General features: G+C 34.4%; 1 protein-coding gene and 1 long non-coding RNA gene across 2 annotated transcripts; one reads left to right on the plus strand and one right to left on the minus strand.

Annotated features, from left to right (window-relative positions):
- The first annotated feature begins 7 nt into the window (after positions 1-7).
- On the plus strand, positions 8-6984 carry LOC124223295 (uncharacterized). The gene is made up of 5 exons (XR_011177550.1): positions 8-124; positions 275-802; positions 918-1056; positions 1244-3445; positions 4143-6984. It is a non-coding gene; the product is annotated as an uncharacterized lncRNA (long non-coding RNA).
- Positions 5598-11549, minus strand: LOC124222700 (heat shock protein 83). The gene is made up of 3 exons (XM_046633935.2): positions 11219-11549; positions 8652-8889; positions 5598-8014 (listed from the first exon to the last, which is right to left on the minus strand). The coding sequence occupies exon 3, from the start codon at positions 8012-8014 to the stop codon at positions 5855-5857; it is 2160 nt and encodes a 719-aa protein (XP_046489891.1). The 5' UTR covers positions 8652-8889; positions 11219-11549; the 3' UTR covers positions 5598-5854.
- Between the last annotated feature and the right edge of the window lie 1079 nt (positions 11550-12628).

Consider the following 12628-nt stretch of genomic DNA (forward strand, 5'->3'; position numbering starts at 1 on the left):
GGTGTCGTGTGTCGTGGCCTCGTGCTCTCGTTTCTCGTTCCCGATTTGATACCGACGCTCTTCCTCGTTACTTTGGGATTTGATACGGACGATCAATTTCGTTTTATTGGTTTAAAATTACAAAGTAAGATTACACATAAGTCTCTTATATTTATTATCAATTGGTAAGAACGCGCTCTCACCATACGCTTATTTTATTAGGGTAACAGACTTACTTCCAGAATACGCTAAAAATATTTAATGTTTCTGGCTATAATTTTTGTTATATTTTTAGGAAAAATATGATGATATTGTATGATATTACTCAATAAAGTAAGGTCATATATACATGATCATCTATCACCAAAGAGGATGGGATAGAGCGGAAGGTCTCATAAAACACCAATGTGATTTTTCGTATAAGGCCCACTAGCGCCTCTGTTGAGTCGTAAGACAAACTATTCTTCTCCCACCCTTTATTTCAGCGGGAAATCCGAATGAAATTGATAGGCTACTCACTGTTACGGACCACTTTATAGACTACGTAGATTATGAATATGGGACAAAAGAATAATAGAACATCCACTATTACAAGTAATAAGTGTATTCGTTATTGAAAGTAAAGATTATTGAATAACACAATAACATACGTAGTATATTTAACTATATTTACATTTGGTTAAACTTTAGTAGCAACAAAATTACAGATTTCATCTATGGATTCTTGGAATAATAATATATATTTACAATTCTATTTTACTGTGTATAATGCAGCTAGATTTTTATGAAATGTCGTTATTGGAATAAATTTGCGTTCTTCCTGGTGAGATTTAAATTCTTTTTTCGCTATCAATCTAACCTTCCCAATAGCATTATGTAATTCATGTAATATCTAAATGCCACTGAGAATTCATAGTTCCACATTTAATTCACAACAGAATGTTACACACGATGGTTTCACAAAATATGATCATATCGATGAGGAATAAAATATTAATCCAGTACCTGACACCAGCTCTACAAATATCGCTCCATTGACAGAGACTGAAAATTCTGCATCTATATACCTTGAGGATGGTAAACATATATTTCATTATAAGATTAAATCACCGCTTGAAAGCTTGTCACAAGCTTCAAACATCATTCTTGAAAATGAGATCGTCCAAAAACCTTTCCAAAAGTTTGGAAACAAATTTGAAAATTCAGAGATTAAAGTTCTTTCCCATTTATTCAGGTTTATAATAAATTGGTTCTTTTTTTTAAGTATTGCTCGAGACATAACACCTCATTATGATTTCTGCCAGGAGACAATGCCAAGTGAACCATTAAAAGGAGTAAGCAATATCAACCAGCGATTGAATGGGTTTGTACAAACATTGAATGGGCTGGTTGACTGATATTTATTTCTTTTATTGTTTCTAACACAAAAAAAAATTCAGGAAATGAAAGTACTTTCAATGATAAAATCCAGTACACTAGAAAGTGCTTGGTGATTTCAAATCGGAATATTTTAAACACCCTAGTGATTACAGAGTTATTATCAAGTACTTGCAGAAACACAATTGAGCAGCTAGAGTGTTAAGGCAAAAGGTTAGACGTCATGAACGTCATGCCTTATCCAAGTTAATTAATTCATGGCTCACCACAAATATCACACCTCCCACCTCCAGAGTTAAGGACAGCATTACTTTAGTTGAAAAAATAAAAACATTGATTATCCCAGACAACTACACTTTAATATCGCTAGATGTAATATCTCTTTTCACCAACGTTCCAACAGACCTTGCTATGCACGCAGTAAACAACCGTTGGGTTTCTCTAGAAAAAAAGATCCCGATTCCACTTAGTGAACTAGATAAAGCTTTAAAAATTTGTTTTGATTCGGCAATCTTCAAATTTAACAATGACACGTATGCACAACAATTCGGGTTGCCCATGGGATCCCCTCTCTCTCCAATCCTGTCAGATCTGGTCATGGAAGACTTAGAAAGGTCATGCATTAGCAATCTAGATTTTGATTTACCTTTCTATTTCCGATATGTTGACGATATTCTAACTGCAGTCCCTAAAGAAAAAATAGATTACACACTGAATATCTTCAACCGATATCATCCACGACTTCAATTCACTATTGAAATAGAAGATAATAACGCCATCAATTTCCTAGATTTATTGCTGATACACAACAACAATAATATCAAAACAGATTGGTTCCACAAAAAAACCTGGTCTCAAAGATATTTGAATTTTAATTCCCACCACCCGATGTCCTACAAGATAGGCACTATCTTTAACCTTGTTGACCGAGCCATCAAACTTTCAAGTACAGAATTCCACGAAAAAAATCTGTCACTCATATATAATATACTAAGATGGAATGATTATCCTCATGGCCTATTACACAAACATATAAATAAGCGACGCTCCCATATCAACAACTTACTTGACAACAATATTGACTCTGCTCCCGCAGGCGACAACAATAGACTTACTAATACATTTCTTCCCATCCCATATGTATCTGGTCTCTTTGAGTTATTGAACCATCTATTTACCAAACATAATGTCAAGTTTTTGGGAAAAAATTCAAAAGATTTACAAATAGTCTTTGACACAGGAAAAGATAGGATCCCCAAGGGCAAATGATCCAATGTTGTGTATAAAATATCTTGCAATGATTGCAACCAAGTTTATATCGGACAAACTGGCCTCCATCTAAACACCAGAATCAAAGAACATCAACGCAATGTACTTGAGATTGAAGAACGTCACACTGCTCTAACAAAACATATGACTAATAAAGAACATACTTTTAAGTACGACAATACATACATCCTCTGTGAAGAACCTAATTATTATAAAAGACTATTACTAGAAATGTGCAATATTGTAGGACACACCAATTCCGTTAATCTTAGACAAGATGTTGAACATTTAAGTAATATTTACAAACCGCTAATCTCCGCCCACACACCACATATTGTTTAACCTTAACTAGACACATAAAATTATTGTCCCCATAGCACAGTTTTTCTACATAATTTTTTCACATATTATTTTTTTGTTTTTCTGTATAATTGTTTATATTTGGTTCACCTTCACTCTGGATCATAATTGTTTCTCCCATCAGTCGTTATTCACCAGTTGACCCTATCGGTTCAACCAAAAATAATTTTGTTAGACATGGAGAACATAGTCGTAAAGATCCCGGCTCCACTTCTTGGACATTGTGCAAACTAATTTTACTGCTAAAAAGACCTTTAAAACCTTTTAATACAATGACATATAGACTGTGAAGATACATAGTTTTTTAATCTTTTTAATTAATGACTACCAACTTGTAACTCCTACATGTTAAACAACCAGAGGAGGTGACAACGACTACCGTTACTCAAAGAACATTGTCTCCACAAATTGTAAATTATGAATTCGACTGTATCTGAGTCCGCTTACTATAAAAAAAAAGGTAAATAACACTCTAAGTCCATCTTTTTTTCAATTAATCGAAATGTACTCACTAACCGATAATATATAATAGTCCTAAGAGTATTACATCTACAGTATTTAATGTCTGATTGTACTTTTCTTATAAAAAACTTATGTTGTTCTTGACAGTTAAATAAATAAATCGTTCTGAGGAGGGCCCATATCCCAGCCGAAACGTTAACAAAAAATACGTTTACATAATTGACCGATCACCAAGATTCAATAACAGATAATTGACCGATCACCAAGATTCAATTACAGATTATATACGAGGTCGAGAATTCCTACCCATCATTTTATATTATTAGCCCTCACAAGATTTACAGGATTCTTACGCACAGGGAAAGCCTGGAAAACCGAGAAAAGTCAAGGAATTTTTAAAATAAGACTGGAAGTTTAAGTCTGCCAAAGAAATAAACTCATTTTTATCCAAAATACTATCGATCTTAAAGAACAAAAAGATTCCACTCAAAATTTTGTTTCTTGTACCACTTCATATATTTTATGTATATTACCTAATACCAAACCTTCTTTCATTTTTTTCTTACGGCAAATTGCAGGCTGTTTTTTGTAAATTGATAGTCAGACAGTAAGATAGTTACTAGGTAATATTAAAGGTATTAGTATTAATGTGTAAAAAAATTGTCATTACTAAAAGTAATTAATACTTTTTTCAGATGCAAGTTTTTGGTGCCAGTTTGATGTTTTATTCAAATACTGCACATGAGTACATGAGGACAAAATTAGCTGTACTGCCCGATTCAGAGACAGTCCATAGATGGTTCAGGAACATCAAATTCACGCCAGGCGTCAGTAAGCCTATGTTACAGAGCATCAAGAAAACCCATCAAAATTTGTATTTCAAAATGATGTGCTATGAGATGCACATCAACAAACATATCGAAACTGGTGGCAAAGTCACCTATGGATTTGTTGACGTAGGAGCAGGAGGTACGAATGATACCAGCGAGACATCAGCAGCTTTGGTTTATATGATTGTAGCCTTAAATGGGAATTTGAAAGCTCCCATAGCTTTTTATTCTATAAACGGAACGGGAGCTAAAAAAGAGTCAATATTACTACAAATATTTTATGCACTTTGCACAATTGCAACATTGATGTGAAAAGTTTAACTTCTGATGAAACGAGTTTAAATATTTCAATGGCTGAGTATTTAGAAGCCACATTCTTTGACGTAAATTGTCCAGATTTTTGGGAAAAGGCTATATATTTTCTACATCCGGTAAATAAAAAAAGAAAATATATATATTATGCTATACGCGTGTCATATTATGTTGAAATTGGCAAGAAATTCCCTCGAATCGCGATTAGTATTGAACAGTACAGGCGAAACAATTGAATTGTCACATTATCATAATTTGGTGGACCTGCAAGTAGTGGAGGGTCTGCATTGTGGCACCAAAACTCAAGAGACGTTAATTTTCAAAATGAGAAAGTGAAAGTCAACTTGGCAACTCAAACTTCAAGCCAAAGCACATCAGATGCATTATTGTTCCTGAAGGTAATTTATATTTACCTATATTTGAACAAGCTGGCCATATTGCACAATATTGTAGAAAAATCAATGATATATTTGACTTTCTAAATGTAAAATCTAGCTTTTGCCCTAAATTTGAGGCCCTTCGGTGCATTAGAGCAGATCATTTTGATAGTTGGGGGAAAAAAATGATGGGTGGGTAGAATATATAAAAACATTCAATGTTAATTCTCCAAATACTTATCAATAAGAGAAAACCTTTGAAAGAAAGGAACACCAACGTACCTGAATGTTATCCAATAAATGTAAGATTTATCATGAAAGTTTAAGTAATTTCACAGGTTTTGTAGCTACTTACAAAAATTCTGCAAATTGAATGAAACTAATCATAATACACATGACCTACTTGTTGTCATACGTGTTTTTTATTAATGAGCTAAAAATTTTATATATTTTTAGATTTATCTGAATTTTCTCTCAATTTTGAAAACTCCAGTCAAGATCGGTAACTCATCGGTAATAAATTCGAGTAAATCAGCATCATAACATTGAATAAACTATACCGAGAAAGTTATTAATGTGGTAATTTTCTGAAAAATCAATGACAAATACGAGGAGAAAAACGATTCAATAATTAATGTTATAATACATGGTTTTTTATTACAGTTCTATAAAAAAAACTTACATGGAAAATAATATTTGGTTTGCTAATATATTAATATTAGGAATGATAAATTAGATAGTACGGTGAACAATGATGTATGTATGATACAGATTTGATGGTATGAGGAGTGTTGATATCGCATAAAACGCGATATTTTTCAAATAGTCTCCAATTACTAAATAACAACTGTAGTTGTTAACATAAGTTTCCTATGTTTAATTTTCAATTTAATCAACTTCCTCCATGCGCGACGCATCCTCGTTGTCACCCTCAACTGGCGTCACTTCCGCTGGAGCAGCTTCCTCTTCTTGTGTTGGTTCTTCCTCGTCAATTCCAAGCCCAAGTTTAATCATGCGGTAAATACGCGCAGCATGGACTTGAGGTTCATCTAAACTGAAACCAGAAGATAACAGGGAAGTTTCAAACAACAAAACAACCAAATCTTTAACTGCTTTGTCATTTTTATCCGCTTCTGCCTTCTGACGTAGGGTTTCAATCACTGAATGGTCAGGATTGATCTCAAGGTGCTTCTTTGCCGCCATATATCCCATCGTCGAAGTATCGCGGAGAGCTTGCGCCTTCATTATTCTTTCCATGTTTGCTGTCCACCCGTACTGTGATGTAACAATACAGCAAGGTGAATCTACGAGTCTGTTCGATACAACGACCTTTTCCACTTTGGTATCCAAAATATTTTTCATGATCTTGCAAAGATTTTCAAATTTGGCTTTGTCATCCTCCCGTTTCTTCTTCTCGGACTCGTCTTCGGGAAGCTCAAGGCCTTCCTTGGTTACGGAAACAAGCTGCTTGCCATCAAATTCCTTCATTTGCTGAACAACGTACTCATCAATTGGCTCAGTCATGTACACAACTTCAAAACCACGCTTCTTTACACGTTCAACAAATGAGCTATTTGAAACTTGTTCCTTGCTCTCTCCAGTGATGTAGTATATGTGCTTCTGGTTCGCTTTCATGCGTCCAACATAGTCCTTGAGAGAACAGACTTCGTCACCAGATGCGGAAGTGTGATAGCGAAGAAGGTCGGCTAGCTTGCTGCGGTTTGTGCTGTCTTCGTGAATGCCAAGCTTAATATTTTTGCTGAATTGCTCGTAGAACTTCTTAAATGACTCCTTGTCCTCAGTCAATTCCTCAAAGAGCTCCAGACATTTCTTCACCAAATTTTTTCGGATAACTTTCAGTATTTTGTTTTGCTGCAACATTTCACGTGAAATGTTTAGTGGCAGATCTTCACTGTCCACAACACCTTTCATGAAATTGAGGTACTCTGGTATCAGCTCCTCACAGTTGTCCATTATGAATACTCGTCGAACATAGAGCTTGATGTTATTCTTTCGTTTCTTGTTTTCAAAAAGATCGAAGGGCATGCGCCTGGGTACGAACAGAAGAGCTCTGAACTCAAGCTGACCTTCAACGGAGAAATGTTTCACAGCGAGATGATCCTCCCAGTCATTTGTCAATGATTTGTAAAATTCTCCGTATTCCTCCTGGCTAATATCATCTGCATTGCGTGTCCAGATCGGCTTCGTCTTGTTTAGCTCTTCGTCCTCTGTATATTTCTCAACAATAGTTTTGGTTTTCTTTGCTGGTTTCTCCTTTTTATCCTCATCTCCGTCTTCCCCTACATCTTCAATCTTAGGCTTTCCATCCTCTTCTTCTTTCTTCTCTTCGCTCTCAGCCTCAGCTTCATCATCACTGAGCTCCTTTTCCCTCTCTTTTTCTACTAATAGTTTTATGGGATAACCGATGAACTGAGAGTGCTTCTTGACAATTTCCTTAATTTTAGTCTCCTCTAAGAATTCAGTCTGATCTTCTTTGATTTGAAGAACAATTTTAGTTCCTCGTCCCAAAGGTTCACCAGGGTCGGGTCTAACTGTGAACGATCCTCCAGCGCTAGACTCCCAAAGATACTGTTCGTCATCGTTGTGTTTTGAAACTACAGTCACTCTGTCTGCAACTAGATAGGCTGAGTAGAATCCAACACCAAATTGTCCAATCATAGAGATGTCCGCTCCAGCTTGAAGTGCTTCCATAAAGGCCTTAGTTCCGGACTTGGCGATTGTACCAAGATTGTTTACCAGATCTGCCTTAGTCATACCGATACCAGTGTCAATCAGGGTCAGGGTTCCATCATTCTTGTTAGGGATTATTTTGATGTGCAGGTCCTTTCCGGAATCCAAACGCGACGGATCGGTCAACGATTCGTACCTGATCTTGTCCAAAGCATCACTCGAGTTCGAAATCAATTCTCGCAGGAAAATTTCTTTGTTTGAGTAGAATGTGTTGATGATCAATGACATCAACTGTGCTATCTCCGCCTGGAAAGCGAATGTTTCCACTTCGGGCGCTGTCTCCATTTGCTCAGGCATCTGAAAATTGACACAATATTGATTTATTCTTGAGCTCTGTTGAACGATAGAAAAATTCAATGCAAACATCTTTGAAAGTGGGATAAAAAAAAATATCACTCAGTTTACTTATTATAAGGAGTTTTTATAATAAAATTTTTTTATTTCCAAGTAACATTAAAAAAAACATGCTTACGATTCATTTTTCTGGTACTAAATGATCGGTAAAACTTTGTTGAATCAGTGATACAAACACAAAATTCGTGATTTGAATAGAAAAATATAAGCGCATGATATCAATGTTAAAATCTAGGTTTGTACAAACAACTCAAATATATGGCAAATGATCAGGAAATTGTAATTTTCTCAATATCCCGCAACAATGGGTCGGTGTATTTTCCGATTAAGAAAGTATAGAAAAGTGCAGCAGTCATTAGAACGAAAAAAAGGGGTGTTCAAACAAGTGATAATTTATTTCGACAAAAGTAGAAACGACATCATTTTTTCACGAAAATTTAAATAGAAGACGAAAAAACGTGGCTCCGATAGCGTGGTGACAACAATGATTCAAGGCATGAAAATTGAAATAACAAAAGCGAAAAGCATTTGAATCAAGCAATTCAATATTTCGAGGCTGTAGTGTGGATCATATACTTACGGTTGTTTCTGTTCAGAATATAGGAAACGATGACTAGTTAAATGCTTCGTAAAATTGCTTCCTATAAATGTCCGTAAAGTATCACGACGCACCAGCGTTGATTTCAGCAATGAGTAGCGCACGCCGCCTCCTTAACTTATATACTGGCCTGCGCGCCGGAATCTTCTCGAAGGTTCTAGATCTTTCTTGACACCAGGGACTTTTGATATCCGGTCAAGGTGGATTCGAGATTTATTTGCTGCAGAAAAAAGAGAGCGCAACATAGATAGGGAAAGAACAGTCTGGATTTAAAAATAAAATTGATCTATATGTGAGCCAAATGGTCGCATAAATTTGCGATTTAAATGATAAATATATTCGGACAGTATGATATTTGATGATGTTGTACTTCCGTCATTTGTCGGAGAGAACGTTCCCGAACTCGGAAGCCGGTAAAATTTTCTACAACCTATTATAGAAAAGTACATTGTCACGTTCTCATTTTACAGTTCATTGTAATTTTACATAAAATAAAGCAATGGTATAATTGAAACATTATTTGACATACTGCTATATCTAATAATTGCCGATGATGTATCATTGATTTGCTCGTGCACACATCGGCGCCTACGCAATCGCATACGTGTAGACCAGCATATAAGTGTTAGGTCGATGCTGCACAATGCGCCTTGAGAACTATAGACCGAAATTATAAATACTAATGCAATTTCAATGCCGGCTGTTTTGATAAGAATTTTACTAATTCGATTCAATTTGATCATGTTTACGAGTACTTGGATTCGGATAATGTTGTAAATTTAAAACTGATCACCGTCATGCAGCAAGTATCAAATTACAAATAAAACGCTTGTACTCAATTTGTTTTCCGTATTAGTTATATTTTTTGGTGGTTTTTTTTTTTCTCGAGGGTGAAAGAAAACTGGAAGGAGCAGGAAAATGTTGAGTATTCTATTATCTTCAAATGAAAAGATAACGTTATAAACCATTTTTCAAGAACACTTCGGAAAATATGTCTTTAGAAATTATGAAATAACACCATCTCAATCGGTATATCTTTCATTTTTGTACCATTGAATCCCTGTATATTGTTGTCGACCGAGCGACGTTGCATCCTTGACTTGATTAGTGGCGTTCTCGCACGGTGAAATTTCAAACCTTCAGCTGTACAAGTTTGAATATATAGTCATATTAATAGTCACAGAATGCAAGAAAGTAAAAAAAATTTATGGAAAAATAATCATCGCGATAGACCTTCTGACAAATAGGTTTAAAAAAATTTTTAAATGGAAAACAATAGTACAATTCGCCTTGACCAATTATCAGGAAACAACTTTAGACGGTAGGCACCTTTTTTCGCTGACGATGCAGTGACAGAATAAATTTTTTCCACTAACTTGTATATGAGGTATTCCATGCCAACTGAGAGGACATTATCTCTGACCCCCGCCAATTTGCTTCATTATTTTTTATACGATTCTACAACCTAAAAAAAGCACTCGCCATTTTTTTTCAGATTTTTCGTTCCAACCATTCTTTTTTTAAAAAAATGTTACAAACCCTTTTATGGTCCTAAAAAAAACGCTATTTTTTATTTTTTTACAAAAATTCACACAATTTCTGAGTATACATACAAAATAAGAAAAATTATTCCTCTAAAAAAATATTTAAAAAATACAAAACATCAATTCTCCACTCCGAACTATGGCTCAAAATGTTTGTTTTGGGACCCAGAAATGATGTGAATTTTTGTAAAAAAATAAAAAATGGCGTTTTTTTAAGAACCATAAACGGGTTTGTAACATTTTTTTAAAAAGAATGGTTGGCACGAAAAATCTGAAAAAAATGGTGAGTGCTTTTTTTAGGTTGTAGAATCATATAAAAAATAATGAAGCAAATTGGCGGGGGTCAGGGAAAATGTCCTCTCAGTTGGCACGGAATACCTCAAATATACTTTATTCATTCATATAAATACTTCTCCTGAAATAGTAATTTTGGCTTACAATGAATTTTTTCTTCAATAATCGCTAGAAATTCTTCGATTTTTCCCACAATAAATTATAGCCATGGTTATATATTTAAAATCAATCGTCAATAATAGTTTTTATTTTTTAATCACGTTAACCAGAATTTTCCTGTGTTTGACCCCTAAAAGTCACTCATCTGGCTTGTTTGACCAAGTGATTCTATATCGTAGTTGAATAAAAAGCGTTTGAAATTTTTTAATAATCATATAATAAATATTTTATGAAACTAATAATTACAACCGGGAAACATGAAAAAAATAAATGATGAGTAGGAATTCTCGACCTCGTATATAATCTATTATTGAATCTTGGTGATCGGTCAATTAAGTAAACGTATTTTTAGTTGACGTTTCGACCCGGATATGGGCCCTCGTCAGAACGATTTATTTATTTAACTGTCAGGAACAACAGAAATTTTTCGTAATAGAAGTACAATCAGACATTAAATATTTTAGATGTAATACTTTTAGGGCTATTATATATTATTGGTTAGTGAGAACATATTGATTAATTGAAAAAAGGTAGGGTTAGAGTGTTATTTACCTTTTTTTAAAGTAAGCGGAGTAAGATGCAGTCGAATTCATAATTCACAATTTGTGGAGACAATGTTCTTTGGGTGACGGTAGTCATTGTCACTCTTCTAGTTATTTTACATGTAGGAGTTACAAGTTGGAAGTCATTAATTAAAAAGATTAAAGAACTATGTTTCTTCACAGTCTATATGTCATTGTATTAAAAGGTTTTAAAGAAGGTCTTTTTAGCAGTAAAATTAGTTTGTACAATGTCTAAGAAGTGGGGCTGGGATCTTTATGATTATGTTCCCCATGTCTAACAAAAATTATTATTAGTTGAACCGATTGGGTCAACTGGTGAATAACGACTGATGGGAGAAACAAATATTATCTAGAGTGAAGGTGAACCTAATATAAACAACTATACAGAAAAACAGAAAAATATTTTGTGAAAAAAATTATGTAGAAAAACTGTGCTATGGGGACAATAATTTTATGTGTCTAGTTAAGGTTAGTCATTGAACCGTCTATTTACCAAACATGTCAAGTTTGTTGGAAAAAATTCAAAAGATTTACGATTAGTCTTTGACACGGGAAAAGATAAGATCCCCAAGGGCAAACGATCCAATGTTGTGTATAAAATACCTTGTAATGATTGCAGCCAAGTTTATATCGGACAAACTGGCCGTCACCTAAACACCAGAATCAAAGAACATCAACGCAATGTACTTGAGTTTGAAGAACGTCACACTGCTCTAACAAAACATATGACCAATAAAGAACATACTTTTAACTACGACAATACAAACATCCTTTGTGAAGAACCTAACTATTATAAAAGACTATTACTAGAAATGTGCAATATTGTAGGACACACCAATTCGGTTAATCTTAGACAAGATGTTGAACATTTAAGTAATATTTACAAACCTCTAATCTCCGCTCACACAACACATATTGTTTAACCTTAACTAGACACATAAAATTATTGTCCCCATAGCACAGTTTTTCTACATAATTTTTTTCACAAAATATTTTTCTGTTTTTCTGTATAGTTGTTTATATTAGGTTCACCTTCACTCTAGATCATATTTGTTTCTCCCATCAGTCGCTATTCACCAGTTGACCCAATCGGTTCAACTAATAATAGTTTTTGTTAGACATGGGGAACATAATCATATAGATCCCAGCCCCACTTCTTAGACATTGTGCAAACTAATTTTACTGCTAAAAAGACCTTCTTTAAAATTTTTTGATACAATGACATATAGACTGTGAAGAAACATAGTTCTTTAATCTTTTTAATTCATGACTTCCAACTTGTAACTCCTACATGTATAATAACTAGAAGAGTGACAATGACTACCGTCACCCAAAGAACATTGTCTCCACAAATTGTAAATTATGAATTCGACTGCATCTTAGTCCGCTTACTTTAAAA

Source organism: Neodiprion pinetum, chromosome 7, assembly GCF_021155775.2.
Source record: "Neodiprion pinetum isolate iyNeoPine1 chromosome 7, iyNeoPine1.2, whole genome shotgun sequence".
Classification (NCBI taxonomy): domain Eukaryota; kingdom Metazoa; phylum Arthropoda; class Insecta; order Hymenoptera; family Diprionidae; genus Neodiprion; species Neodiprion pinetum.

Excerpts from the sequence above, each read along its gene's own strand:
- LOC124222700 (XM_046633935.2), bottom strand. The coding sequence starts at position 8,014 with ATGCCTGAGCAAATGGAGACAGCGCCCGAAGTGGAAACATTCGCTTTC.